Raw genomic sequence first — 27,373 nt, forward strand, 5'->3', positions numbered from 1 at the left:
AACACAGTAGGTTTATCTAGTTTATTTTACCTTTAATTCTACAACAATGTAATGCTCTTTAAAGTAAATCCAACAAAACAAAATATTCAGACTGAACAAGGAGCACTTGTTGTTACAGGAAATTGCTATGTACAGCTACACACTCCTCCGACAGACATGAGAAGGTTCAAAGTGCTTATCAAACAGACGGAAAAAAAAGGAGGAAAGTGAAACAAAAGCACGAGTGATCCCTTTGTGAGAGACCCGTAATAAAACTGCTTGGCACCAGTCTCCACCAAAAGAGACACACATACACACAGTCACACCAGAGCTCGATGCATTCACGTGTTCACACTCACATCAAGTGATTACTGGGCCGTTGCAGTGACACCTCTGATAGAGCACGTCAGCGCGAGTGAAGAGACATACAACATATGCAGACCAAGAGAACTTCTTGTGAAGGGGAAAAAAAAACACAGCAAGGGATCATCCTGGCAACTTGTGTGTGTTCTGACGCCCTCTTACCCAACTACCACCTCACACAGACACACACACATATGACCACCAACCATCATGCTTGGTACAATACTGAAAAGCACAGCACACTTTCCGTCCCAGCTTTATTTTGATGCACTCTGTGGCAGTGTCTACTTAATATCATGTGCAAAAACACCTTTTTTTAAAAAAGACAATTCACATTCATGGATTGTTGAACAAGACAAGCTTGGTGTCTCACATGCCTGTGATGGTGGTGAAATTACAGAGTGAGAATTGTGCTGCTGGCCTGTAGGGACAGAGTGAAAGAGCCTCGGCCTCACGCTGGGCTGATAATGAGAAATCACACGTCTCATCCAGCCATCTTTTTCTAATTGAGTCAACATTTGACAGTCTGTGTTTAGAGGACATGAATTATGCAACTTCGGCAAACTTTTCTTTCAACATTTAGGACACATACATAAGTTTGGGGAGAGTGTAACGTAAATCATCTGCACTGATTATAAACTGAACAGTCTGAGATATAAAGTCTCTATTCTGGTTTATTAGTCTGCAGGTGAAGAGAGAGGCTGGTCAGGATCAAACCAAATTTTAATTTGCCACAGTAGTACCATCTTAACTAAATTCAAAATGAAATGGATGTTTGGTCTCTCGATGCCTCACTCTTGTTGCAATGACAACGCTTGTTCAAGTGTTTTGTAAATATGTAATTTTCAGAAATCACAGCATCTGATCTGAGGGGAAAACAATTCTTTCTTTTTTTCTCTCTCTATTCTGTTCCAAAGACTAAAGGTCGAGCTGTTGAATTAAACACATTCACCACTTCCACAGGAGGCCAGTGAGAAAAACACTTCAAGCCTGTTGCTCTGACCACCCACTGCTGCACACTTCCATCATCTGCCTCCACCACATTTAAATCCAACAGATGTCAGGGAGACACGATCAGAGAAGCAGCGGTGTGGTGTGGTTAAATAGTCTGGCTGTCGATCACAGTTACATTTATGCATCTCCTCTGACAGTCAAAACTTTGTCGTCTCGCGACCCACTGCTGAATGAGGCACAGGCAGCCCTCTGCTGATGAGAAAATAAAAGAGATTGGCAGTCTCAACAAGAAGCTCATCATTAAAATGAAAGTCTGCGGGAGTGTGCTGTACCTTTAACGCTCCAGCTAACTAACGGGAAAGAAACAAAACACAGATTTTCAATAATAACAACAAAGGCCCTTCTTGATGACGTGAATGTGGAAAATGAGTCACTCAGCAATTACAAGCTCAGTGTGAATGTATGTATGTGTGTGTGTGTGTGTGTGCATGAACGAGTGTGTACAAAGTAGAGGTAGTGTTCGTTTGATGAGTTAGAATGGACTAATTCTGTTTGTGTGTGAGAGTCAGGGGGCTTTTATTCTGGGTTCAGGCTGCTTGTTTTGGACCACAGTTCTCTCAGTGCATAGACGTCTCATTGACTACAGACACACTCGTTATTTTATTTTTTCACGTGATTGGTCAGAGGTCACATGATGCTTGATGACACCTCTCACTTCACCCCCCTCCCCCCATCGGGTACATTGCTTTTAAGTGGATTGGGAAATCCATTCACCCACAATTCATGCTGTGATTGGCTGATACAAAACAGAAATGACGAGGGTCGTCGTAGCCACAGATCAGAACCAACTTCATAAACACTGATTATCCTGTGGCAATTTGAATTGTCTGGATTTTAAAACAGCAATTCAAAAACAAAACCTTAATAAATAAAATTAAAGTAATGATCGCATTTGAAAGGGAAAACCACTGCAGCATCAAAACAGGACACCCTGCTTCTCTATTTTTAAAAAACACACCTGTCATCTTCAACAGGCTGTAAAATATAGGTATTTTTCTGCAATTGACAACATAAGAAAACAAAGAAATAAAAAAAAATAAAATAAAATAAAATAAAAAAACTTTTTGGTGACTAATTAAGTGAGCCACTATTCAAGAATTCTATACATTTTCTTAAATGCTATATAGGTATCTGAATATATTATTTTATTCATTTATTTTACAAAAAATGTGTATGTGTGTTAGTGTATGTGTGCAAGGTCATTGAATGTGTGTTTTAGGCAGAGAGGGCGTCTCAGTGAAGCTTCTCTGACAGACTTCATGTGGAGTTACAGACTTTTAGGAAAACGCCAAGAGCCCTTTCTGCTGCTGCTGCTCTCCTCCACATTTCAGCCAATCAGAGCGGAAATCACAAGTGAGGTCACGGTTCACTGCTGCCTTAATAATTAACAATATTATTTTTTAAAAGAAGGTCTTTAGAATTTGAACATGGAAATTTAGATGTGTCAAATTCACACCTTCACTTCTGATTTCCACCAAACGATTGAGAAGTGAGGAGATGTCCAGCTCCCAGTGCCTGCTGGGTAAAAAGAATGAGAAGGGGGCGGTTGTGAGTGAAGGGCATGAAGGTATGGCTAAAAGGAGAGATTACACAGTCAGTCAGTCTGTGTCAGGCACAAACAACCTGCAGCTCGTCTGCTGTCTGACACAAACCGACAGCGCCACAACACATCAGTTTACACTCCCAGCGGACGAGTAATAACAGTCAGTCAGGGTGGAAGAGCTGATCAGCCGTCAGCTGTTAAAGGGTCGGATGTTCTAAAGCCTTTTCTAGAGATCACCAACACGTCCTGTTGTAAGACTCACATGGCTGAACAATAACAATAATAATTTACTCTCCTCACTGTGGTCAAGATCAGTTTTCAAAAGAAGAAAGAAAAACTATTTGAAGATCCTGACAGCATTTCTCTTAATGATCACAAAGGCAGGCTTTCAACATAATCTGCTCTGGGCTGAATCTCAACACACTTACAAACACAAACTCCAAACAGCAAAATTGTTTTTTTCTGTTTTGTATTTACATGTCAAGCTGTATATTCTGTATAGACACACACACACACGTCTGAGTCGGTCTGTGTGAAAAGCTGATAAAAACTCACCAAAACAAAAGCAAGCAAATATGCTGAGTTGAGATTCAGCCCAGTTTGTTAAAGGGTCAGTTCACTCAAATTAAATTAAATCAGATAAGAGGAAATAAATGATGTTGTTACATTGTTTATGGGAAAACACCAATTTTACACATGAAGGTCAGAGTACTCATCATGAGGACAACTACTGTATAATGTCCTCTGTAGCACTAAGAAGCTTTGTCAAGTCTAAAAATAATTTCCCTGATGACATTATAGTGATGTCATTACGGTTATCACTACTCAGGTGTTGAAACCACAAACATACACCAGAATACCAATGTGGAGTTTGAAGGATGTGGTTTCCTGGCAGACAGCAAATAATTAAAACACTATCAAGTTGCATTATGGGAAATGTGGGATTTAGCCTTTTTGGAGCTTGGCCCATAGAGGGACTAAAAGTCAGGACATATTGGCCTCTGCTGAAATGATTCTGATATGTGTCTTTACTCTGTCTTTTGAAATATTAGATCACTGAAGTACCAATGCCGCTGTCAGTGCTGTGAGCCTCACAAACAACCATTTGTTAATACAGAAGTGAATGGTCAACTCACAAAATATTATTCAATAATCATCAATCAACAAAAATGACAAACCCTGTTATTCCAGCTTCTCAAGTGTAAAAAAAAAAATGTCATTAAACTCATCTTTGAATTTGGACAGTTTGTTGGGCAACAACAACAACAATTTAAATATGTAAATTCTGGGCTCTGAGACGCCTTAATGGCAAAATTTCATTATTTTCCAACATTTTACAGAAAAAACGAAGCATTGACTAATTGATAAAATGATTTGCTGGTTAACTGATAAAGAAAATAATATTTTCAGGCCTAATTCATTTCACCTGCACTTCTGGGATGGCAGCAGAAATCTCACAGTTGAGATCTCAAATAAAATTGAATTTAGATGCAGGTTAAATACGGTAAGAGATGATTGAGAAAATGTGCTTATTTTTGGTGACCTGACCCTTTAAGCTTCCCCCTAAATAACATTTGTGAACATCACTGTGCAGACATTTCTGATGCTGAGGGACTGTCTCGTGGCTGCCAGGAGATGTCCCACATCACTCCTGACCTGACGCCCTCCAGAGAAAAGAAGAAGTCCATGATGGTGTGTAGAAGTCTGATGAGAAGTGTGGGTGAGCAGGGAAACAGATTCAATGGACCAAAGCCACTGAATCTCCTTCAGTGGCACAGTGAGTCGACCCTTTCTGCCTGCCTGGTCCAAGGCACCAGGACGTCCGTTCTCACTCCTCTGGCCTCGGAGCGCAGTCCCATCACTGCCACAGACGCTCCATGTGGCGAATGTGCAATTTCTTCTCACACACACACACACACTCACACACACCACCCACCCCTGTGCACACCCACTGCTCAGAGCGCTCGGCATCTTGCAAACACGTCATTCAGCTCCGCCGCCATATCATCCTCTGTATATACACATTAAACTCCATATCTGCCACACACACACAAAGTACATGGGACATTCTGTGTAGCTCCTGTGCTCTTCTTCAGCAGTGCGCCTGTGTCAGCGGCTGGCAGCTCAGCCTGACTCGCTCTCCTGTCCCGGTCCTCTGAGCCTCAGTTGGAGCTGGCTGCGATGGGTTTCTCCAGCTCCAGGTCCAGGGGAACCGAGCTGAGCTGGAGGCTGCCGTAGCAGGTCTTACAGACGCGGCTGGGCTCAAACAGCTGCTGGCTTGGCACTGGGATCTTCTGGTCACAACAGCTGGCGCAGAACACGTTACCGCAGTTCCTGCAGGGGGACAGAGAGCGGTCACTGCTGGACTCTCCGACGGAGCCTCACCTACAGTTACCATGCATCTCATTTTAAGACTGTGTTTACATGAGACTCAGCTCCATCATATTTAAACCAAGGCCCTGTTCTTCATACATGAGTTAGTTTGATTTGATTGTTGATGGTTTGGCACAAGCCTGGATTTGAGAGTTCTTCAAGGCTTAGTTTCAAGTTTGTCTTCAAGGCTTTTCAATTAAATTAAACTGATTTTAGGTGATAACATGTTAATACTGGAGAAAACGTCAGAAGCTTCTGGTGTGAATATCATAGCAAAAGATGATAAAATAGGGTTTAAAAAAAACAATAGAAAAAATAAATAGTTTACCTAAAACAAGAACCAATCGAAATTTAGTCGAGAATACAAAGACCAGAAGAAATCTATCCAACTATAAGTGTCTGACTGTTATAGGAATTATGGAGCCATCAAAAAGTTAACTATGAGATTTTGATGGAAAGTTATCATTTAAACATTTTTTTAATCTTGTTTAAATCAAATTTTTCTGTCCTGATTCTAATTCTTGAACTTCAGGTCACCTGCTGACACTGAGAACCAATCTGACACCACTGCTCTGGTTTACGTTACCTCACTGCATGAAATCATAATAATCTGAATTATCAATAATTTTCATGTCAGGTAACATGAGGTCAGGGACTAAAAACAGAGGTGGTGGTCCACTGTGACTTAGATCAGAATCAGTGCTGAGACCAGTCCAGCAGATCAGACTGGAGTGTTCATAATTAAGTGATATTGATTATGGCTGCAGTTCATCCTGCTTCACTGGAGTTCTTGGCAGGATTTCATTGTGTATTTAGAATACGTTTTCTTTTGGCTTTAGGTAACTTCTGCGTAGCTGCATTAAAATGGTCCGATATCTGTAGCAGTAGTAACATGTCAGCCAATTATAGGTAAAATCAAACAATCAGCACTAATCATGCTGCCTTTCTTTCAAAATAAGAGCTCAGTTATTCAACATAATTTCATCCAAGATTGACAAACCAAATCTCTGTGTTTGAAGAACCGAGTTAGTAGGATGAGAATAAAAGGACCATGTTAGCCTGGATTAACAAGCTCACATGTGAAGAACAGGACCCTGGTGTGTGCTGTATTTTCTGTGTCTGATTACACTCTGATCACCGGGGACACGTGATAAAACAGGAGTAAAGCAGGTCTGAAACTCAAAGCACTGAGTCCTTCATCCTGAGTTTTGCACTGGAGGTCTTCACGGTTCTGATCACATGGTACGTTACAGAGGGAGAACGAGAACTGTGAACTTCACAGTGAAGCTGAGCTTATTTTGGGAAAAGCACAAATTTACAGCATATTTGCTCTTAAATGACAGTTTTTTAGAATTTGATTCACAGATATCAAATAGCTCTTTTGATATCTCATGCAGGAGGCTGATACTAGGAATTTCAATTATCTATATAAATTTGTCTTACTACATTAACATTATCATTATATTGCCTCTGTTTTCCATCATGGCTGCTTGTTAACTGATGATATTGTGATGTGTTATGATGTGTCACACTGCCGTTGGTGTTTGTGTTCTCTTTGTGTTCTCTTTCTCTTCCTTCTGTTCGGATCCCGTCTCTTTTATAAATGCTAATTTACCCACATTGGGTTCAGGTGGGATTTCCACAGTCCGGGTCAGGATAGGTCCAGAGTGTTGGACCCTTGAAGACCTCCACTTTGCACACTGCTCCTGTTACCAGTCCCACTCTGCTGTGAAGTTTCACTACATGCTGGGTTAGCAGAGGTGCCCATCTACTCAGCAGTGCTAACTTGATTATTCAGCCCATTAAAAACACAGGTTACCATCACTGGACAGGAAGGCAGGTCACACTGGAGGCTTCAGATACCCATGCTCAGATTCAGATGTAAGGCCATGCTCACACACTTACACACACAGTGGTCCCTTCTACCTGCCTGTACTCACCCTGGGCAGAAATAATAACACTCATCTAATTCTGGGTCTGCAGCCATTTATAGCACCAGGTGGACTGAGCAGCCTTCAGTACCATGCTGTGCTGCTGGGGGGTGAAGATGCAGGGGGCTGGTTTGGGGCAGCATGCTGCCAGGTTGTGTGTTGAGGGTGGTGGGAGGGTGGGGTGCTGATGTGGCGCTATGGCAGGAGGAGGGTTGAGGTTGAGGAAGTTTTTTTCTTTTATTTTAACTTTCCGTGAGAAATAAGAGTCAGCCCTCGACCGAACACAGCTGAGCCACTGACAGCACCGTGCTCACGGTCATAGCCAATTAGAAACCACTGCAGGGCACACACTCAAGTCCATACATCTCAGAAATGAAGAGAGATTTCCCTGAGAATTTGCTGACAACTAAAACACAATGAAGGGAAAACCTGATGCAGCATGTGAGGAGGGAAACGGAGAGGGAGAAGGACAGGGACAGGGATGGAGGGAGGGGTAAGGATTAGAACAAGGAAGGTGCAGCAATGTCTGGTAAAAGGAGTGGAGGGTGAGGTGGTGGGGGGGGACAGGGGAGCCGGATCTCACCAGACCTCCTGGACAGGCTCCCTGCCACTGTAGAGGAGGAGAGGGGCAGACAATGGATAAGAACTGCCTGAACAGTGGAGAAAACTGAAAACACACTAAAACACACTTCCTGCTGAAGATGTGTGTCAGCTTTACAAAAACAAAAAAGTCAGAAAATCTAAGATCACCTCAGTTGTGAGCTCTAAGGCGTTACTGTTAAAACAAGTCTTTTTGTTTGGAATCCAGGGCTGAAACAACCACACACTGTTGTTTCCCACTGGATCCTCCAAAATCTCTGCCTTAACTTGATCCAACCCAGCAGGCAGAAAAAGGAGTAAAGAGCAGACAGTGACATGACGAGATGATAGGACCACTGAAAATAGCACCAGCTGACAGAATGAGATACAAAGCTGAAATACACCAAATTAATCTGTTGTTGCACCAAAATATATCCTGATGCTTCCAAATAAACTTTGAATGGACACTACTCCGCACAGAAATGTGTTTGAGAAAACCTGGAACAACGGAGTAGGACAGAAGACCGGTCCAACAAACACACAAGTAAATAAATGAATCAAACAACTGATCACCATGACTGGCCTTTAATTCAAGGAGCATCTCAGAAACCCTGCGTTACAAACTGCAGATGTGGACTTTGAAAGCCAGGGGTGTTTACCCGCCTGGGGGGAGGGGTTAAAGGGGCTATTTGTAAGTTTTCTCTGTTGCTCTCTTGCCAGGAGTGGGTGGCGAAGACTGTTACTTGATAAGAGCTTCAGCCATCATTGTGTTCACAAGACAAGAGGTTACGTTATGTCCTCGGAGCAGCGCAACTATAGTGAGCTGCTTTAGGAGAGTGAAGAGACGAGTCAACACCAGCGTCACTTTCCACCTCTGGAGACAGCTGTTGGTGAGTGGAGGAATAAAGTGTGATGCTGAACTCCCGTTTCCTCTAGACTGGTTAGTAAACAACTGTCAACACTAAAAATGGCTATGAAGCAATAGCAAAACTTACAAATAGCTCCTTTAAGAGGTGATATCAAGTTGCATTATGGGAAATGTAGGACAGCTGCAACTACGGGTGTGATACAAACCAAAACATATTAAAGAGATCTGATTCTAGTAACCACATTTGCTTGTGGTGAGAGATGCTTCTATAGAACAGAGTAGGACGGACCATGAACTTTCATCTTACTGTGCTAGTAACACACACACCAGCATATGTGTATCAATGAGAATGAGCAACTCCCTGCTGGAAACCAAAACTGGTCAACAGCCTGATTCTGAGCTCTGGTCTTCAGGTAAAACCCCATCATAAAAAATTACTTGAGAAGAATTCAAGAGTCATTCTGATTCTGGTGTGAACTTAAAGCTGCCTCAGATGAATCTAGACCAGGTCTGGGTGTATCTGAATACAAGAAACCAGTTCTGGACAAGAGGAGCGAGTTTTAACAGAGAAACTCTCTTTAAGCTTCAACAGAACAGAGAGGAGGACAGGTTGTGCATCTGCAGCTTGATAGTCCTCAATCTTTACCTGCAGTGATGCTTCCTGGTGGCGAGCCAGAACCTGCTCTCACAGCCGTAACACTGGGCTGCCAAATGGTCAGGGTACCAGCGAGTGACCTGCAACGTACAGAGCAACGTCAGATCACAGCTCCTCATCTACAAACCTGAGGTCCATAAATCCAAGCTCTCTAAACAAAAAGAGCCATTGCTTAAGAGCTCTGCTCCTTCACTCCCAAATAAATATCCTTCAGTTAGCCCGGCTGCTCACCTCAGTGTCCTGCTTGTCCACCTGCTCCCAGCTGGCCTCTGAGAAGAGCTCTGTGCTGCAGCGCGACAAACAGTTGGGGTCTAGGTTGTACTCCGAGTCTGTCATTGAGGTCTGCGTGAAGACAATCAAATGTTAGGGAGTCTATCTGGCTGCAGTTACAACTTAAAGCTCTAGGTGGTAAAAAGATTCATGGTCAACCTGTCAGTATCTTACCACTTCGTCTCCCACGTCTCCGTTGATCCTGTGGGAGCCGGGATGCTGCTGATTCTCCAGGCGGCTCCACAGCTCCTGCACCTGCTTCTTCAGAGTCTCCACTTCCATCTGGTGCCCCGCCTCGATCTGCCTCAGCCTCTGCTGGATGGCGTCAGTGTGCAGCGTCAGCCCGTCATCGTCCAGGTGACTGCGTGTTGGCTGCTCTGGGCTGATGGCGGCCCGGCCCAGCAGGGTGTGGCACCAGCGGTGCTGGGAGCAAGTTCCCCGTGGATGGAGAATCAGAGAGTTACAACTTGCTAAGGACATCTGTCGACTCAGAGGGGCCCGCTCCCCGTTCCCTTTGGCCCAGTGAGGACCTCCACAGGGCTCTCCATCAGAGCTGTCACCGTTACAAATCCCATCCTTGCTGAGGTCAGCATTCGCAGACTGAAAGGCACTGACAGAGGCTCGTTTGGTGCCCCCGTTTAAAGTTCTGATAAAGCCGTGTTCACCTGCTTCTAGCCCTTTCTCTTTCTCTTTCCTGGAGCAGGGAGGCTGGCTCCTGCCGTCACTGCAGGGCGCCCGGCTCACACTAACAGGCGGCTGCGCTGGGAGCTCCAACCTGCTGCAGGCCTCTTCAGTTAAAGTCTCTGTGGAGCTCTCCATCAGGGAAGCCCTCTTATCCACCTGCTCTCCCGGCTCAGGGACAGCGCGGTCAGATACTGAATCAGGGCATGTCTCCTCATCCACACCGGGCTCTTCAGGTGACCTGTCCACAAAGCCATTAGTTATAGTTCTATGGGCTGCAGGCTGCTCTGGCTCACCTGAGCCAGTGTCACTGGGTCCATGCACAACCTCCTCTTGTACAGAAGAGTTTTCAACATCCTGCTTCACCTGATCCTCTGGTGTCTGAGTCACCTCAGCTGCCTGCTGATCCTGCTCTTCTACCTTCTGTGTGTGCAGAGGCGGAGACTCATCATCCTCCTCAGCCTCCATTAAACCATTCTCTGGATGGTGACCGTTAGCAAATGCCTCTCTCTGGATCTCAGCCTCATTGACCTTTGCACTCTCATCCTGGTCCTCTACTTTTACTTCTTTCTCCACCTCTGTGTCAACAGTGTTAACGACATGAGTGAGAGCAGCACTTCCCTCTCTCTGATCTGCTCCCGCCTCCTCTTTTGTGGCTTCCTGAAGAATGTTCTCCATTTGGCCCTCAGCCACGCCCACTGCCACAGAGAGCTCCGCCTCCTCTGCTTCCTCTCCTGCTGCTGGGCTCACAGGGGCTCCCTGTCCGAGCTCAGCGTGTGAGTCCCGAGGCTGTGGGCTGTCGTCCAGCTCAGAGTCCACTCCGTCTGGATAAGGCCCCACTCCATTAGGCCTCACCTCCTGATCCTGGTTCCCCCCTCCCTCAGGCCCCACTGCCATGTTGAGCTCCAGAGAGCGCCGGTGGTCCTGCCACTTCTCATTGAGGCTTGGGTCACTGGAGCGGCGGTTAGGAGCCAGGGAGCTTCCCAGCTCACATGCACTGGGTAGGTTGTCAAAGGAGCGAGTCTTTGTGCATCTGAAGAGGAAATGAGACCAGAATTATGCACAGAAACAGCATTTGATTACACAACAATGGCTCAAAGTGTCTGAAGCTGCACACAATCAATAGGAAATGTTTGGCTAACAAATCAATCACATGTCAGCCTCATCAAAACAAGAAAACGCAGCACAAACATAACGAAAGAGAAGCATTTAGACTTGGTCTCTTTAACTCAGAGGTAGCTGTCAAACTATGTCATAAAAATGAAACAACTTCCTGTTGCTCTTCCATCATGGTATGACTGTCATGAGGCAGCAGATAGCAGAGCATAAACCAGTATCTGTGGCTGTGAGGGCTGGAGCAGAGCAAAGTATCTAAGCAGACGAGTTGAAAAGCCGGGCCTCTCCAGCTGTGGGAGTCCTCGACCTGTGTTTATCTTACATGAAGGAGGAAGGGGGCTTGGGTGCCAGCGCGCCAGGCTCACCTGCCCAGTGGTGCATCCTCCGGGTTGGCACCGGGCACAGGGTAGGGGGCGCAGGAGTCATCGGAGGGGGTGGTGGGGGAGGAGCTGGGCAGGTAGACCGCCGTCCATAGCATTAGGTTACGCACATGACACACTGGATGGAGAACCTGCAATAACAGCTGCAAATTTAGCTCAGGATGTCATCAGGAGACAGGAGAAGAAACTAATAAAATACTCTGGCAACAAGTCTTTAAAGTGTGAACACGGGAAGAAAATTTAAAAAATCAATTGGCTACATGGACATTTGAGTAAGATTTGACAAGATCCTGTGAATGCAGTTCTGGGAGTATGATTTCCACTCATGGTAGCCAAGAATTTATGGCCATGACACCCACACACACAGAAATGCAAACACATAAACAGCAGTAACCACAAAATGCAATTCTCAGAAGGGTGGTAAAAACTCCCACATCGAGTTTAAGACTACAGCAATTAACAATAAATCTAAGAAGACATTATGAAATACATAGCTCTGGGTTTCATCCTAATACAGCTGAAGACTTTGCTGTCTGGACCTGCAGGATTTGGAAACCCAGAGGGGGCTAGACTTTGTTTTCCTCATTATTGTGTTCTTCTTTTTCTCCTCTGTTTTATCAAACATTTTTGAACATGCTTCAGAAACAGTGGACGTACGGTCTCGGAGTGTGAGGAGTACAGCATGTTCCTTAGTGTGCGGTTGGCCGGTCTCAGCAGCGACCACACTGAGCACGTCCTCTCCTGAACGTGGCGGTCCTCTCTCTCCTTGCCGCTGTTACACAGGAAGGTGCCAAACAGACAGGAGTAGGTGTGCTGGACCAGTTTGACCTGCACACACACACACAAGCAGACATGTAGAGGCCTGTACAGACACCTTAGATATGACAATGAGAGCAGAGATGACAAGCGTTTCCTCGTACGACACATGAACAAAGCCAGACTGTAAATGCATATCAGTGTCACACACCCGGAACCTGCACGCAAATACGTTTGAATCAGAGGAATGTCATTTCCTTTTACGTAGATGAAAACATTCTGCAGTGTCTAATCTCAGGATCTAAGAGATGACTTTACAGTCGTAGTGTCTGATTCCCACCACTTGTACGCACCAGAAAGGCCTCATTAAACTCAAAGGAACATGGGAACTGCCTCTGCAGCTGGTGAACACAGTCCAGCCACTGCAGGAAGACAGGGCAGCGCTCGTTCAGATCGTCAGAGTTTTCTCCGTGGCCACAGCGGTCAGCAAACTTATGGCCAAAGTCCAGCCACTCGGTCTCCACCAAAACCTGGAAGCCCTGCACAAAGACATCACAAGATCTTAGGTTCAATCAAATGTTGCTTCATGATATCATCAGACTTGGGGGCCAATCATACACAGAGTCTTTTAAAAGTTAAGGGAGAAAAATAAAGTTTTTCTGTTATTAAATGTTTTTGTAGCTGCCTCATGAGTTTTCATGTGAAAACAAAATGAAAAATTAAATAAAAATTACAAAACTCTAACAATGGGCTGGGAATGGAACTAAAAGACAGGGAGTCTTCATCTGTACCTCTATAGTGCGGTAATAAGGGTCCAGCAGCAGTTTGGACAAAGCAACGATCTGAGGTGTGCGGTCCCAGCCGTCGGAGCAGTGCACCAGGACGGGCCTGTGGTCTCGATCCACGGCGTTGACCACAAGGAGCGCCGCCTTCAGCAGCAGGGACAGGTGCTGCAGCCACTTGGTGCTCTCCAGTGCAGAAAGCCAGCTGCAGGCACACAGACAGCAACAGAGCAAAAACGTAAACATCAGACCACCTCGTATGCCTCAGACACTGAGTGATGCCACATGTTTCATAAGGACAAGTGCTTAGCACAATCCACTGCCACATACCACAGCATTTATAGCCGCAGCTAGTTTGCAACACCTGTCAACAACTTCTGCACAGCTTTGTATAGCTACGAGCTCAACTGTGATGTAAATCTGTGTCTTTCTACTCTCTTAATATTTTTAATTGGAGAATTTAGCAGCTAAAGATCTGAAAGATCTGAAAAAGATCTTTTTTTTTGCTTAGTGTTGTTGAAGATTAAAAAAAAAAAACAGAGCTAAAAGTGGACTTTGCATTTGTCAGGTGCCCAAAATCACAAATGGCCACAGACTATTTAGCCTGTTTGGTCATATAGTAATATTTCAACATATGACACTGGTGACCAGAGTGCGATGTGTATACACCTTGACCGACTTCAATTATGAGTAAATGTTTCACTTGTCTTATCTTATCTGGGATAATACTCTAAGCACTATTGGTGTGTTTGTCTTTTCTATAAAAATAAAGGGTGTATGACAGAATGACTGGAGGCTTGTGACACTTTATACTGTCTATTTTTTATGTTTATGATGTAAAGCTCAGCCACTGGTCCTACTCAGTATCTTGGTATAGTGGTGTAATGCTTAAAAATTAACAGAGAGTTTCAGAAATCAATTTAGTCTGGTTTCACATCATAAAGTTTGTGCACAATACCCTTCAGAAGACACAGATATGACAGCACATGGACATGAATTGTGTGACCATATTAAAGCCAGCACTCAGCGTTGGGAGGATTTTTTCAGAGCCTGTTTTTGTTTTCTGATTTCCTCTCATCATTGTGGCATCAAGTTTGGGAGAGTAGATGGAAAGAGATCCTCCGCTTGGGGATGGTCCAGGCTTTCTAAATCAGGCACAGATGTAGGGCCAAGGCCAAAACACAGCTGTGATTACTAGTTACCTACAGTTACTACAGCAAAGCTTGAGAGCTTTGGGTTTAATCATTTTTGCCTGCAGAGCTGTGGGGCTGCAACTAGGGGAACCTGGAGGCACTGCTGGAGGCAGAAAAAAAAAAACATACTTTGCTGGATCAGGCATCTGAGTGCAGAGGAAACGCAGAGACTGGAAACTCTTGCGGATGGAGTGGATGTTGGCCATGCCCATAAACACCACCTCACAGTTGGGATAGTACTCTGGAACAAGAGAAATACAAATAAGAGCAAAAAAAAGAAAAAAGCTAGTGGCAGTTTGGATTTCAGCACAGAGAACAATTGCATTTGTGGTTAACTGAGATACTGAATCCACAGCACACATTGACCTAGTTCTGCCTGTAATCAGGGACTGAGCTGAGAGGACCTACCTGGACATTCACAGCCTCCCCCTTTGGCTCTGTTTGCTACAGCAGCGGCATAGGACCTGGCATCCAGGATAAGTAACTTGTGGGGCTGGATGACCAACGTCTCCACCTCTGAGCTGTTGGTCATGGAGGATTCTGACACAGACACAAAACACTGCAAAGTTAAAACCCAGTGTAATTCAGGCTGAATGAAACTAGAGCTGAAGGGTTTCAAAAAAAACTCTGTTTGATGTTACTGTGATCTGTGTGTCTGTGTGAACAGACAAGCCCTGACACGTTGGATTGTGCAACAGTGTCAGCTGCAAATCCACGTCTGTGTGTGGCTGTGGGTGTGTGCTCAGCTGTGAGAGAGTGTGTGTGTTTGTGTGTGGTTTCTACAGTATGTCTGAGAGGGTGAGTGAGGCTGGCTGAGTGTGAGCTCTTACCAAAGTCAGTATCAGGCAGGTCTGAGCTGTTGGTGTAGGTGCCATTGAGGAGGTGTTTGCGGGAGCTGCTGTCCACGGCGCAGGCCTTGGCGATGGACTGGACCAGGTGCTCATCATCAGCGTTCCTCCAGCCCCACCAGCTGACCTCTGGCTGACCGCAGCGGGCGATCACAGCCCCCGTGCTTAGGTGCCTGTGTGAGGGGTCAGCCAGAACAAATTAACAGCCAGTCCACTGCCTGAAGAGATGGCACTGACTGTTCATTTTATCTGTGGGTAATGTCCTAGTTAACAGACAGCATTTACCATCTGTTTTGCATTTCTCTTGCACAATATTATGTTTTATTTGTTACATTTTTGCTGATTTAAAAGAAAATTACAGAGCTATTTCCAGTGTCAGCACAAAACACAGAAGTATTTACTTTACTGTCATATACAAACATTCTGACTTGAGAAGCTGGAATCAGGGAAATGAAATTTTGATTTTATTTTTTATTTTAAAAAATGACCAAAGAAATTTTTAGGATTATTTAAACTGTTGCTGATGAATTTGTCATCAACTAATTATTTCAGCTCTATAAAAAAAAAAATCAGAGAAAATAATCTGAGAGTGAAACATGAATCTTTGGTTCAGACCTTCTTTTCTTGTCATAAGACAAAGAGGGTGGGAACCACTGGCTTTATTCTTTTCAGCTGCTGTAACGCACAAGCTTTAGGTTTCTGGTTTGAGTAGTTTTCCAAAAACAAAAGATCAAAGGCTCCCAAGCAAGGCACTGTTAAAAATACAATAACCACAATTCACTGAAGCCATGACGCACTGCATGTCATTGGTTAAGTCAGTAGTTTTTGGTGGTTGTGACACAAATTGAGAGATACAGTCTGAAGGAAGTTATCTATTAGCAATTTGCTGTAGATTGTGGTTTTCCTGTCCAAAGTGAACTCTGCCCAAAGTGGCACTGATATAGAGCCCTACAGATATCTTCTGAAGATGGTTTCATTTCTTTCTCAAACACAAAGGCCAATCACACATGAGGAGGCTTTTCATTTCAAGTGAACCTTCTGGTTTGAAGAGCTCAGGGGGAAGCAAACACAAACCAACCTATAAACCACTGCTGGAAACCTCTTCCAGGAGCGGAAGGCTGCCACATTTTCCAACTCCTTGTCAGTGATCCATGCTGGCACCAGGAGCTGCTGGGGATAGCTGGGGCAAAGTCTGGCAGAGGAGAGAGAGCGAGAGCAACGGCTAAACAAGGAGAGAGAGAGAGGGAGAAGGAGGGAGGCAGCACCAAGGGGCTGCAATGGCTCAACAAAAGTCTCTGTCCACAGACACATAATCCTAGGCTGGGCCCTTATCTGCCCAGGGTGCAGCACCAGTGGCGTACAATAACACAACCACACACTATCTAACACACTCACACACACTCACACACACACACACACACTCACACACACACTCACACACACACACACACTCACACACACTTACTTGTGATGTACGCCGATGAAAGCTAAGGACGGATCCATCTTCCAGCTGAGAGTGATGGAAATCAGCACAGTAGCAGGTTATATATCCTGAAGGAAAGCTGTCATTACCTGAACTTGCTGTTGATGTCTGATATCCTCCAGGCGTTTTGAGTGTCAAAGCCCATCCGCTCCACCTCATTCTTAAACCAGGAGGTCACGTGTTCGCCTGCAGAGAGAGCAGAGATGTCTGATAAGACCAGAGGGGAGCAGAGGAGGAGGTTCTGCTGGGGTTATGTGAGGACATGTAGGAGACAGCAGGATACCTGGTCTGCACAGCTCGCCGTGCTGCTCCTTCTCGCCAGCGTACACTTCCATGCACCAGGCATGGAAGGCGAAGGAGAAGAGATCCTCCAGGCGAGAGGGGGGGCGAACAACCACGTTCAGACGTTTCAACCATTCCTGACACTGCTCAAAGGTGGAGAACTGGCACCTGGGAACGCAACACAATCACAAAACACCTTCATCAGGCTACAAAATAGCATTATTAAATCGTGGTACTCAAAAAAGCATTTTGATTCTGCAATAATACAAGTACAATATGGATACTTGAGAATCAAGCATAAACTTGTCTAAACTGTTATTCTTTGTTCGTGGAAAGCACAGATCACATCAAACATGTGCTTCCATACTGATGTGTTCTGGAAAGTACAGCACACTCAATGTTGGGAATGGGCTAAAAAGGTATTAATTGCAAATGCAGTCATTCGGGTAGTTCTTGCAGTTAACTTCTTTTCATGATTTTTTTGTTTTGTTTTTTTTTTTACTTAACATTTATCTCACTGGGTTTTAAATGGGTTTTGTCAGACAGAAAAACAACTCCTAAAGAACACTGCTCTCCCCTGTACGTCACCTGTGATGTGTGATCTGGTGAACAGTTTCGTGCAAGAAGCAGCGCAGCATATGTTTTATACCTACACATATTTCACTGATTCATCTGCATTAAACAGCTTGTCTGCATCACTGACTCTCTCTCTGTCGCCATGTTTAAATGTTACCATAGCAACTTTAAACCTGACATCCGGACTTCTGTAAGCAAAGTCAGTATAAACTCTGGAGATTTTTAGTTTGTATTATTATCCGTTTTCCAGACATCAAATGCTTTGCACAGAACATCACGTTTTCTGACAACTGCATATTGAAAAAACACGATTCGAAATCACGTTTTCTTCACCTTTAACAACCAGGAGGTAACAGCTGGAGAGGCTTTACAGTGCAGGACATACCTGACGACTTTGCAGTCCTTACAGGTCACATGAAGCTGGAACATATCCCGACACTCAACGCTCTCTATAAGCTGAAGAGGGACCTGCAGAGTGAAAGAAAGGGAACATCAAAACTTCATACAGTAATATCAAAGAGTACACTGAAAAATGCACCAACCAAAACCATGCAGTCAGTACAAGTAGTGTGGTAGACTGCAACTTACAATCCATAAAAAAAATTAGTGGTTGTCAACACAGTAAAACACCTTCATGCCAAGAACCAGCCAGATGTGCTGAAGCATCACATTTTTCTTTCATATATTTCATTGTATAACCAAAGCCCTTCAGAGGCATGGCGCTAAAAATACACAGGTCACACAGATTACTTGTCCAGGTGCATTTCCATTAATTTTTCATATTACACCCCTGAGCTCTATTAATATAAATAATCTTCTTAAGTTTGCATATGGGAGCACAAAAACACTCCTCCTGAAGAGCTTGTATCTGCTTTTCCCTTTCCGCCCTCAGCTACAGTCTTATCTTTTAGAGGCAAACTACATGCAAAGTACAGAACTGTCATGTGGTTGAGACTTAAGAGCATACTTTGAATACTGCAGGGAAATACCTATGCTGCTTTTGACTAAGCTCTGTTAATTAGCTACAGTAGGAGCCCTTTTCAGCAGCACAGTGGGCTTTCATAAAAAAGTGCGGCTCAAGCTGCTGTTCACACACAGTCCAGGGCCATGCACGGTCGACAGCCAGTCATCAGCCGGTCAAGCTTCCACTACATCAGTGCAATGACAGGGTTACTGTCTGATGGAGATTTTCTTCATGTGTTGAAGGATTGACAGCTTGAATGCTTTGTGTGGACGGATTTTCATCACACATATTTTTTCATCACGTCAGCTTTAATCCAGCACCTGGTGTTAAACGGGGTGAACAAGCAGGAGTCTATTTGCCTGGCACCAGCTAGTTAACAGACAGGCACAAACAAATACACACACAAATGATAGAGTCCACCACCCCACGCCGTGCAGGTCTGCTGGGTACTTACTGACACCTCACAACAACAACTCTATCCAAAACAAAACAGAGAGAACAATAATCAAAGTGGTTGGATCTACTTTCTGTCTGTGCAGGGCTGCCGTCGCAACATATTCCGGATGTTCGAGCATCCTGCTGCTGCAACTTAATTCCTGCCCTCTAATCTACATCCCTGATCTGGCCACCATTAAATTCCTGAGCTGCTTGTTAACAGCCTCTCGCTCTCTTCCAGTACCTCCCACCCCTGAATTTGTGAGCTCTGACAACTCCGCCATGTGATGCAAATGCCTCGTCAACACACCCAAATATGTGTGAAGAGAACGCTGGCTCTGTCTGATGTGAGCACAGAGACAAGGTTTGTGTGCCAGGAACCGGAGGCTCATTGAGGTTCCAATTAAACCCAGCTACACGTAACAGGCACCCAGTAGCAACAGGAAACACTCAGATGGATGCACTCACTGGAACCAAAGGATAAACTAATGAGTTTGTTTAACATCTACTGCTGATATCATACATGAGCTTTGGTTTTAAACCAAAAATCTCAGATGTTAAATTTTGCTTTAACTCAAGCAGCCACATAAGAACTTTACTTGAATAAAACACTCTCCAACAAAATGTGATTTCAATCAGCATAGTCAGACCTATTTGATCAATAAATAAGTAAACAAGATAGCAAATCTCAACATTCAATGACAAGTTTTGGTAGTTGACAGTTTCAATAATCAATGCCACAGACACATTATAGTAATATAATTGAGCTTTGATAACATCATTTAACAGAAAAGGTTGATGATTTTAAATTTTTTATTTTTGTCAACAAATCCCATTAAAACACCAAAACCAACCAAGTGTCTCCCTCTGACATCCCTACTCTGTCTACGGCACTGAATGTTACTACGTACATCTTTAAAAACATATTTACTTTCATTTTCTAATAAAAAAAACAAGTCACAAATATATACTTTCATTTTCTAAATGGCTTAATACTCTCCCAGAACATATGGTTGGTCTAAGGTTTAAATAGTGTAAATAGTGTAAATAGGCCTGTTATGTGCAGTACAGAGTGTTTTCAGCAGCAGGACCAGAGTCCATGTTGATGGACTTGAATGAATATCTCACTGACTCATTGTGGCGTTTTACCAGCTTTTGTGCAACAGACAATACTTGCTGATAGGATCAATTCATCACTGGTTTTGGGTTTTTCATGGGACTTGTTGACCATGACTATCATAAGAATAACTGTTATTTGCACTTCCATAGATGATGATAACTTCTGAGAGAAGGAAAAGAAACAACCAAAAGTGTTTTCCTGTAGCACATGATTTGTCATTGCACAACTTTCCTGCTCTTACATGCTGCTCTGGTGCAGTTCACCAGCTGCCCTGGGCATTTAGGGAACAATTTCATTAACGGATTATGGCAAATACTTCATTTGTGAGTAAAGAAACATTCAAAGAATAGCATGTGGGTAGATTATGGAGATATACATTGCATATAAAGGGAATAGCCTCTGGGAAAAAAAGTTCTTTAGTTATTCCACCCTGTGTGAGTTCACAAGATGTTAAACATACATACATATGTACAAATGTATGTGTGTATGTATTTTTTTATATGTGGTGTGACTCTAAGTTGTAATAAGTTGTACTTTCAGAAATTTAGAGGAGCCAGTCTAGCAGCAGTATAATCAGAGCATAAAACTCTTCACAATGGCATATGAGGCCGTTTTTTTAGAAGGTGACCAGACTTGGTCACAAAGCTAGTCTCTCTCTTTATGTGGTAGAGAGAGAGAGAGAGAGAGAGAGAGAGAGAGAGAGAGAGAGAGAGAGAGAGAGAGAGAGAGAGAGAGAACCACTATTATGCATCCCCTCTGGAATCACTGCAACCATGGCAACGGCAAGTGCAGAGAGAAAGCAATGCAGGCAGGCGGGTGAAGAAACAGAGGTGATGAAGAGTCACGCGGCACTGCTGCCAGTGCAGATCAGCCCTGAATGGCCTGGTCACCACGACACTGCCACAATGGCCCCGGCTCTGCCCATTCACAAAACATTAATAGATTCACAGCCTCGAGTAGAAACAATGTACTTCATTCTCCAGTTATTCTGAGCTGTGTGAAAGAGATTCTCTAATTGTATCTGACGTTGAAGCTCATCAGACACTTTTCAAAGATACTTACGTTGACAACAGACTCTTTGAACTTGATATGCAGGCGGTAGTTTGACATAGCGATGATGGCATCCTCTGCTCTCCCCACATACTCTGTGAACTCCCCGTGCAGCTCAGGAAAGGGCACCTAGCAACAGCAGGTGATAAAACATTTCAAACTAACTACAGCATCACAAAGATCAGCAGTGATGATGACGTCTGCACGCAGGGCTGTGATGTGATCAGTATTTCACTAGACATGGTTACCATCACTATCTTGTAGTTTTTACCAGTGTTTACCAGATAATTTTACAAGTGTTTCATTCTTGCAGGTATTCTAAGTACAAACTCTACACAGCTTTTCCACTGCAAGAAGTTAACCACCAAGTGAACTTTGTATAGAACCCAGGAACTTTACTACCTTTCTGACTTCTTGTCTTTTATCGTACCCCCTATGCAAAAAAGGCTCTTGACAGATCAGTTATTTTCAGTGGGCTACAGCATAACACTAACTGATGAAATGAAAACTTTGCAAGTTACACAACTTCCACGTTAAATACCAGCAACCAGCTGACTGAAAACATACAAGCACTAAGTAGAATACATCATAACTAGTGAAACAACATAAAAGCCTGGAATGACCAGTTGGCCAACAACTAAAGCTGACCTGCAGCTTCTCAGCTTCTCATTATCATTTCCTCATAATAATTATCTTTACTTTCGATCTTAAGAATTCAGGTCAGGTCAGATCAGATCACCTGGCTTTTGACACTTTGCTTCTGAGACTGGTCAAAACTGAAAGCAAGCTTCAGTCACATGTGGCAGGATGATTATGTAACTGATTACAGAGACGAGACTGAGCCACATATTTACACATTACTGTCAGGTTAACTGGGGTTTTTTTCTTTTACAGCGTGAGATAAGCAGTTAGGGCAGCGTTTTCCTCACCTGCATGTTTTCCTCCTCCAGGACGGGGGACTTCTTGGGGAAGATCTGATTGGCCTGGATACACTCCAAGCTATGCTGCCCCTCCTCCTCCTGCAGAGAAAAGGTCTGTTAACTATTTACTGAACTCGAGTCAGCTTTAACAACAACAACCTTCTTTCAGTCAGATACTTCTCTTTAGTTTTAATATGTTAATAAGTGTTAATTAATAAGTGTTTGTCCAGGGAAGACTGGCTGAGTATTCTTTTATTTATCATCCTGCTCCTGTCACACGCTCATGTACCGTGACACATGCAGTGACCACGGAGCTGCCCTGCAGACATAACCCGGGGGGCTGAAAGCCTTAAAAAAGACCACCATAGTAGAAGTTTTTGGGTGTTACTCCTCTGTTACACACCAAGTCATGGCACCATCCGACTGTCTTCACATTATTTGGAAAGTACAGAAGTGTCACAACCCCTATTGTGACAGAGATGATTGAAAACCATCCTGACCGAGCTGCATTTATACTGGTTTGTGTGGTTGTCTTATCTTTCCCACCCACACTGTAAAATGTAGCCCGGGCTAATTTACTATAATCACCCCTTGCACAATGAGCCATGGTATTACAGATGCCAATGACATGTAGTGCTTTAAAACTGGAAATAAACATGGTAAATTATCTGCAAGACCTTAAAAAGAAAGGAGAGTCTACATTAAATTTTTGGCTGGCAAAATCAAATTATGCACATTTTTTTAATTAAAAGAAGTTTTTCTAATCAGGCTTTCTTCAGGACCGAATGTTTGAGGTCACAGTAATCTTGTCCAAGATGAACACATTTCACAGAGGATGCCTATCAGTGGGGAATGCCAGACATGGATACAAGCAGAGTCAGGGATTTTTCCTCAAGGGCAAACTGGTGGAAAAAAATGTCTGGCCTTGTGCTGACAGAGATCGACATGAATCTAAGGCCTGTGTTTGGTCAGGAGCAGAATCTAGTCTGAACACTGTGCAAAGAAAGATTAAGGTGGTCGAAAGAGATGGCAGATAACGGACATTGGCAGCACATCCTGTGGGATGCTGGCTCAGCATGAGCCAAACTGATACACACAGTCGCCACGGCTGGAGGAGCAGTGTGCTGAGGCCAGCCAGGGGGCAGCCGCCACGCAGCAGCATGCCAAGAACAAAAAAGACTCACACATACACACAGTTCAATAGGCAACACATCCGATCTACCGGTTATGTCACAGTGCTACGGTACAACACAAATTTCTGCAATGAAAACTGAAAGCTGCCCTACTTAGGCAGCAGCCTTAGAGGACCTTTGACACTGCTGCAGCTGGTGTGAATGCCTGCTTCCTGGTAAACACAGCTGATTAAGGGTGAAAATCAATGGAGAGTTTCCGATTCTGCAGACTGCACACAGGCCACCAGACAGACAGCAGCTACTCTCCAAAGCATGCATGAAGTAATGGTACTTTACCATGGCCCCTGTGAAGGAGTGTGGGTCACCCAACAAGGAACTCCGGCCTGGATCAGTCTGTACAGGAACAACACAGACAGTTGATAAGTAATTCTGACTGAAAGCATGTAAATGAAATACATGTTATCTTTAACCCATTATCTTTAAAACACTTGTTACCCACACACTTCAAATTAAGATCTACTTTTTCCGCCTCCAGCCTGAGGTGAGATGCTGTGCAGCGAGTACCACCGGGTATGGAGCAACATTTGTAGAAACAGGATTCATGATCAAAACACTGTTCAATATTGTCTATTGTGACAAAGCCTCATTATCAGCACTGATTTTTGGTCAGTTAAGGACATTGTCAAACTGCTTTTTGTTGACACCCAGCTTTTTTTGGGAGAGCATCAATATTAATGATTGGTTTTAAAATTCAATTCAATAGGTTTACAGGGTTCAGTTGTTCAAATCAGAGGATCACTATTTATTATTCATGGACATTCTCGGGGAGTCTGTTTGCTTGAAACTTGATGGCTTTTAGTTTAAATCTTCATTCTGGGAGATGGATAGCGTCCTAACTGTAAAAATAAGTTTATCAGGGCACCCCGGTGGCTGAGGGGTTAAGGCACCAACCAGGAAACCACAAACTACAACGTCCCAGTTCAACTCTAGCCAGGGACTTTAGTCGCATGTAATTCCCCATCTCTCTCCTGTCCACTCTCACGTAAAGGCACAAAATGCCCAACTTCCAAAATATACATATTTATCATTTAAACATTGTAATTCTAGTGTTGTTTTTTTTTCACCAAATGCTCAGCTCACCCTAAAAGAGCAAATGTTGAGTTTCATCTACTGGCTGACTGAATCTACTCTGGATGAAATTACTACCTGAAATGGTGAATCACACTAACATCATTTTTCCTACATTATTTTGCAGTGCCCCTGTTGGATTTAACTGGATTGCATGTGAACACATTTTCAAGAAACTCACAAGAAAAACAATCTAGTGGTCAGTCAGAGTAGTTACCTATATTTGCGGTCTTGTGCACAAACGTCAGGATTTGTAAATACCGTCTCAGAGCAAGCGCCTGAGCAACAAAAACTAACTGTAGCCCATAATCGACCAGGAGACCGTGAGCCCCTGCTAGGGCAGTCATGTTCAAAACGTTCGATAGCAAATCAATTCTACATGAAATGGCACTACAAGGGAAGGCTTGGCAAGCATCAGCAGGCTTGTGGCCTTCCGTAAAGCTTATAGTCAATTAATTCCATTACATTTAGTAAAGGGACAAGACTACTGGTGGCAACACAGTCATAGAAACAGCAGACGCCTAAAAATGTCATATAAAAATAGCAATATAACACATAATTTAGACTTACCACAGACAATCAGTAATGGATGATGAGCAGTCCTGGTGATCCTGTTTGGAAACTCTCACAAGTAAGACATGGAAATCTGTGCAAATGAAGGCAAACATGCAACTGAATAAAGAGCAAATGCTTTTCCTTATAAACGTGTCTCTGCTTTATAAACAGCAGACTTTTTCACTAAGACATTCAAGCTACAGAAGCTCTTTTGATTCCCTGGCAAATATAGCTGTGGTGGTCACAGTGGCTTGCATGTGAGCTCAGAGATACCACTTAAACTCAGTTGTGGAATGGGAAAAAAGGGAGCTGGATCTTGAAGCATTAAACAGTCTAGCCAGCATAAAGACATGATTCAGTCACGTGAACTGATCAGCTAATGTTCACCTTCGCAAATACAACATACATATTGTTGTGTAAACCTCTGCTACCGCATTTAGAAGTTCATACAAGCCACTGGAAGGTATGGCAGGTCAAACTCCCCAACAATGGCTGGTAACCAGCACAAATGGTGAGGCACACATTTCACAAACATTTCACAGCACTTGGCTAGTGGGTGGTATTAATGTCCTGCAAAGTGTGCAATAGTTATGTTAATGTCATTCACCAAGAACATGTATTGATACCAACTCTTTGTTCTGGTAATGTTAAACTGCCTTTACAGAGATGGTGCCTGGAAGCGATGTTGCTGAACATCTCTCTGCAAAAGAGGGAACCTGTTAGAAATCTATCAGCGTACAGGCCCACAAATAGTTGTAAAGGTCAGCTTCTCTTGCAGAGCCTGAAATCTGATCTGAGAAGGTCAGTGAATGAGCTGCTCAGGACCTCAACACACCTTCTCTGGCACATTTAAGGTGCCAAAGGGAAAACAGAAGACAAAAATCTCATTGCACCACCAGCAGCTGTGGTCCTCAGCACTGCCAGGTCGTTCACAGTGGTGTGAAGCAGTGAGGGGAGGTCACTACTTCAGTGGCCGAGGAGTCCAGCTTTTGCTGCCAGTGCTTCCTGATAAAGCATATCTGCCACACGCACACGGCTCTGTTTACCACAGTAGGCTCATGACCCGTAGCTACAGCTCAGTCTGGCTCTTAGTTCACAGTCACACAGGGAAGGCTAAGCCCCTTAGAGCCTTAACATTACTCCTATCCCGTGACCGGCCACCATGCATCACAGGGGGCAACAATATCGGGCAAATCGCCTCGATCTCTTAACTGTTACTAGCAAGCTTCAAAAAGAAATACTGACTGAGACGATGGACTGCAATGACTCAAAGTTAGCTTGACTACGTTTTCGGCCAGGTCGCAACATAGACCATAACAATGGCACTAAAGGATTAAGAATCACATTAAAGCTTCCATGTCGTGTCTGAAAATCAGATTCCGCTAGCTGAAAGTTAGAGCCACTGTTTCACTTTGCAATTACAACGTTGCCAAAACGTTAATGATATTTTAAGTTACCTACACAAACATAACGTTGGCAACTCAAAATAAGCTATCGTTACCCAAAACCCAAACACTTCTGAATCGTAATATTACAGTGAGTGCTAGCAAGCTAAGTGCCCTGCAACTTAACATTAACAACTGTGGCGAAACCATCCAAACAAACCAAACAGTCAGAAGCTAACACGACAGTTACTCAAACAGGTTGGTCAGATAGATAAGTACCGATGTCAATGGACAAAAGTAACTAGCTAGCTACAATAACTGCAGCTCTTCCTTCTCCTTGAGTAACGGTAAGCTAGATTTTCTGCAGCTAGCTAACGTTAATAGTTAATCAAGAATAACACGTCGGTAAAGTAATGTCCGCAAGCTAACGCTTAGCTCGCAGTGGATATTTAAATTGCAAGCAGCGGACATTAACATTTACTTGTCAATAGTGTGCTGTTATATTGCAATCTCATAGTACTCCGTGTTTGCCATTAGTAGCTGAGAGACAGACCAGTCAGCACAGCGGCTAGCTAACATTAGCTAATTTAGCTAGCGCAGCTCTCTGTTTTTGTTGTTATGAGATGGAGGGCGGACCCCAAAAAGGAGGCCTCTGTCAAAACACACCAAGGAACGACCACAACCGGCGGACTCACCAGTCAAAGGAGTGACGAGAAGTAGGAAGCCGAAGATTCATCCGAAGCCCGTGCAATTACTAAGCAGTAAATAAACCTCGATCAAATAAACATTAGTCATATCCGAGCTGAGGCCAGCTTCACTGCGTCCCTCTCCAGCAGAGAGCCGTCGTCGCCATCGCAGCGAATTCTCGAGCCCGACAACCTACGTGATCTGTGACGTCATCGCGTCGGCGCGGTACTCCAGGCGGGGGAGGGGCTCATACACACCACGCGGTACCGTCATGTAAACAGTGCGCCGTGGGCTCGTGGCTGTGACAGAAGACCACCGGAATAA

The 27,373-nt window shown here is 43.9% G+C and overlaps 1 protein-coding gene across 5 annotated transcripts; it reads right to left on the bottom strand.

Annotated features, from left to right (window-relative positions):
• Positions 1 to 6: 6 nt before the first annotated feature.
• Positions 7 to 27,258, bottom strand: mtmr3 (myotubularin related protein 3). Of its 5 annotated transcripts, none has more exons than XM_071481989.1 (22): positions 27,058 to 27,258; positions 24,993 to 25,033; positions 23,631 to 23,687; positions 22,171 to 22,260; positions 21,254 to 21,370; positions 19,091 to 19,111; positions 18,058 to 18,140; positions 17,098 to 17,264; positions 16,904 to 17,000; positions 16,410 to 16,523; positions 15,314 to 15,504; positions 14,892 to 15,023; positions 14,613 to 14,724; positions 13,300 to 13,495; positions 12,862 to 13,047; positions 12,410 to 12,580; positions 11,738 to 11,883; positions 9,750 to 11,289; positions 9,537 to 9,647; positions 9,297 to 9,385; positions 7,787 to 7,813; positions 7 to 5,233 (listed from the first exon to the last, which is right to left on the bottom strand). In XM_071481989.1, exons 3-22 carry the CDS (start codon positions 23,631 to 23,633, stop codon positions 5,062 to 5,064), a joined length of 3,765 nt encoding a protein of 1,254 aa, XP_071338090.1. In that variant the 5' UTR covers positions 23,634 to 23,687; positions 24,993 to 25,033; positions 27,058 to 27,258; the 3' UTR covers positions 7 to 5,061. The 5 variants fall into 5 exon arrangements, with proteins under 5 accessions (XP_071338090.1, XP_071338089.1, XP_071338091.1 ...); XM_071481988.1 differs by having other exon boundaries at positions 24,993 to 25,068; XM_071481990.1 differs by lacking the exon at positions 19,091 to 19,111 and having other exon boundaries at positions 24,993 to 25,068.
• Between the last annotated feature and the right edge of the window lie 115 nt (positions 27,259 to 27,373).

The sequence above is a fragment of the Trachinotus anak genome, unplaced genomic scaffold, assembly GCF_046630095.1.
Source record: "Trachinotus anak isolate AG129_WGS33_773 ecotype Australia unplaced genomic scaffold, CSIRO_AGI_Tana_v1 ptg000008l, whole genome shotgun sequence".
NCBI classification, from domain to species: Eukaryota; Metazoa; Chordata; class Actinopteri; order Carangiformes; family Carangidae; genus Trachinotus; species Trachinotus anak.

What these genes read in the sequence shown, in the direction of transcription:
- mtmr3 (XM_071481989.1), bottom strand. An exon ending in CCTGCCTGATACTGACTTTG is followed by an intron (nt 15,024 to 15,313) that starts GTAAGAGCTCAC and finishes TGTCTGTGTCAG; the next exon opens with AATCCTCCATGACCAACAGC. An exon ending in CAGATGCCTGATCCAGCAAA is followed by an intron (nt 13,496 to 14,612) that starts GTATGTTTTTTT and finishes GTGTGCCTGCAG; the next exon opens with CTGGCTTTCTGCACTGGAGA.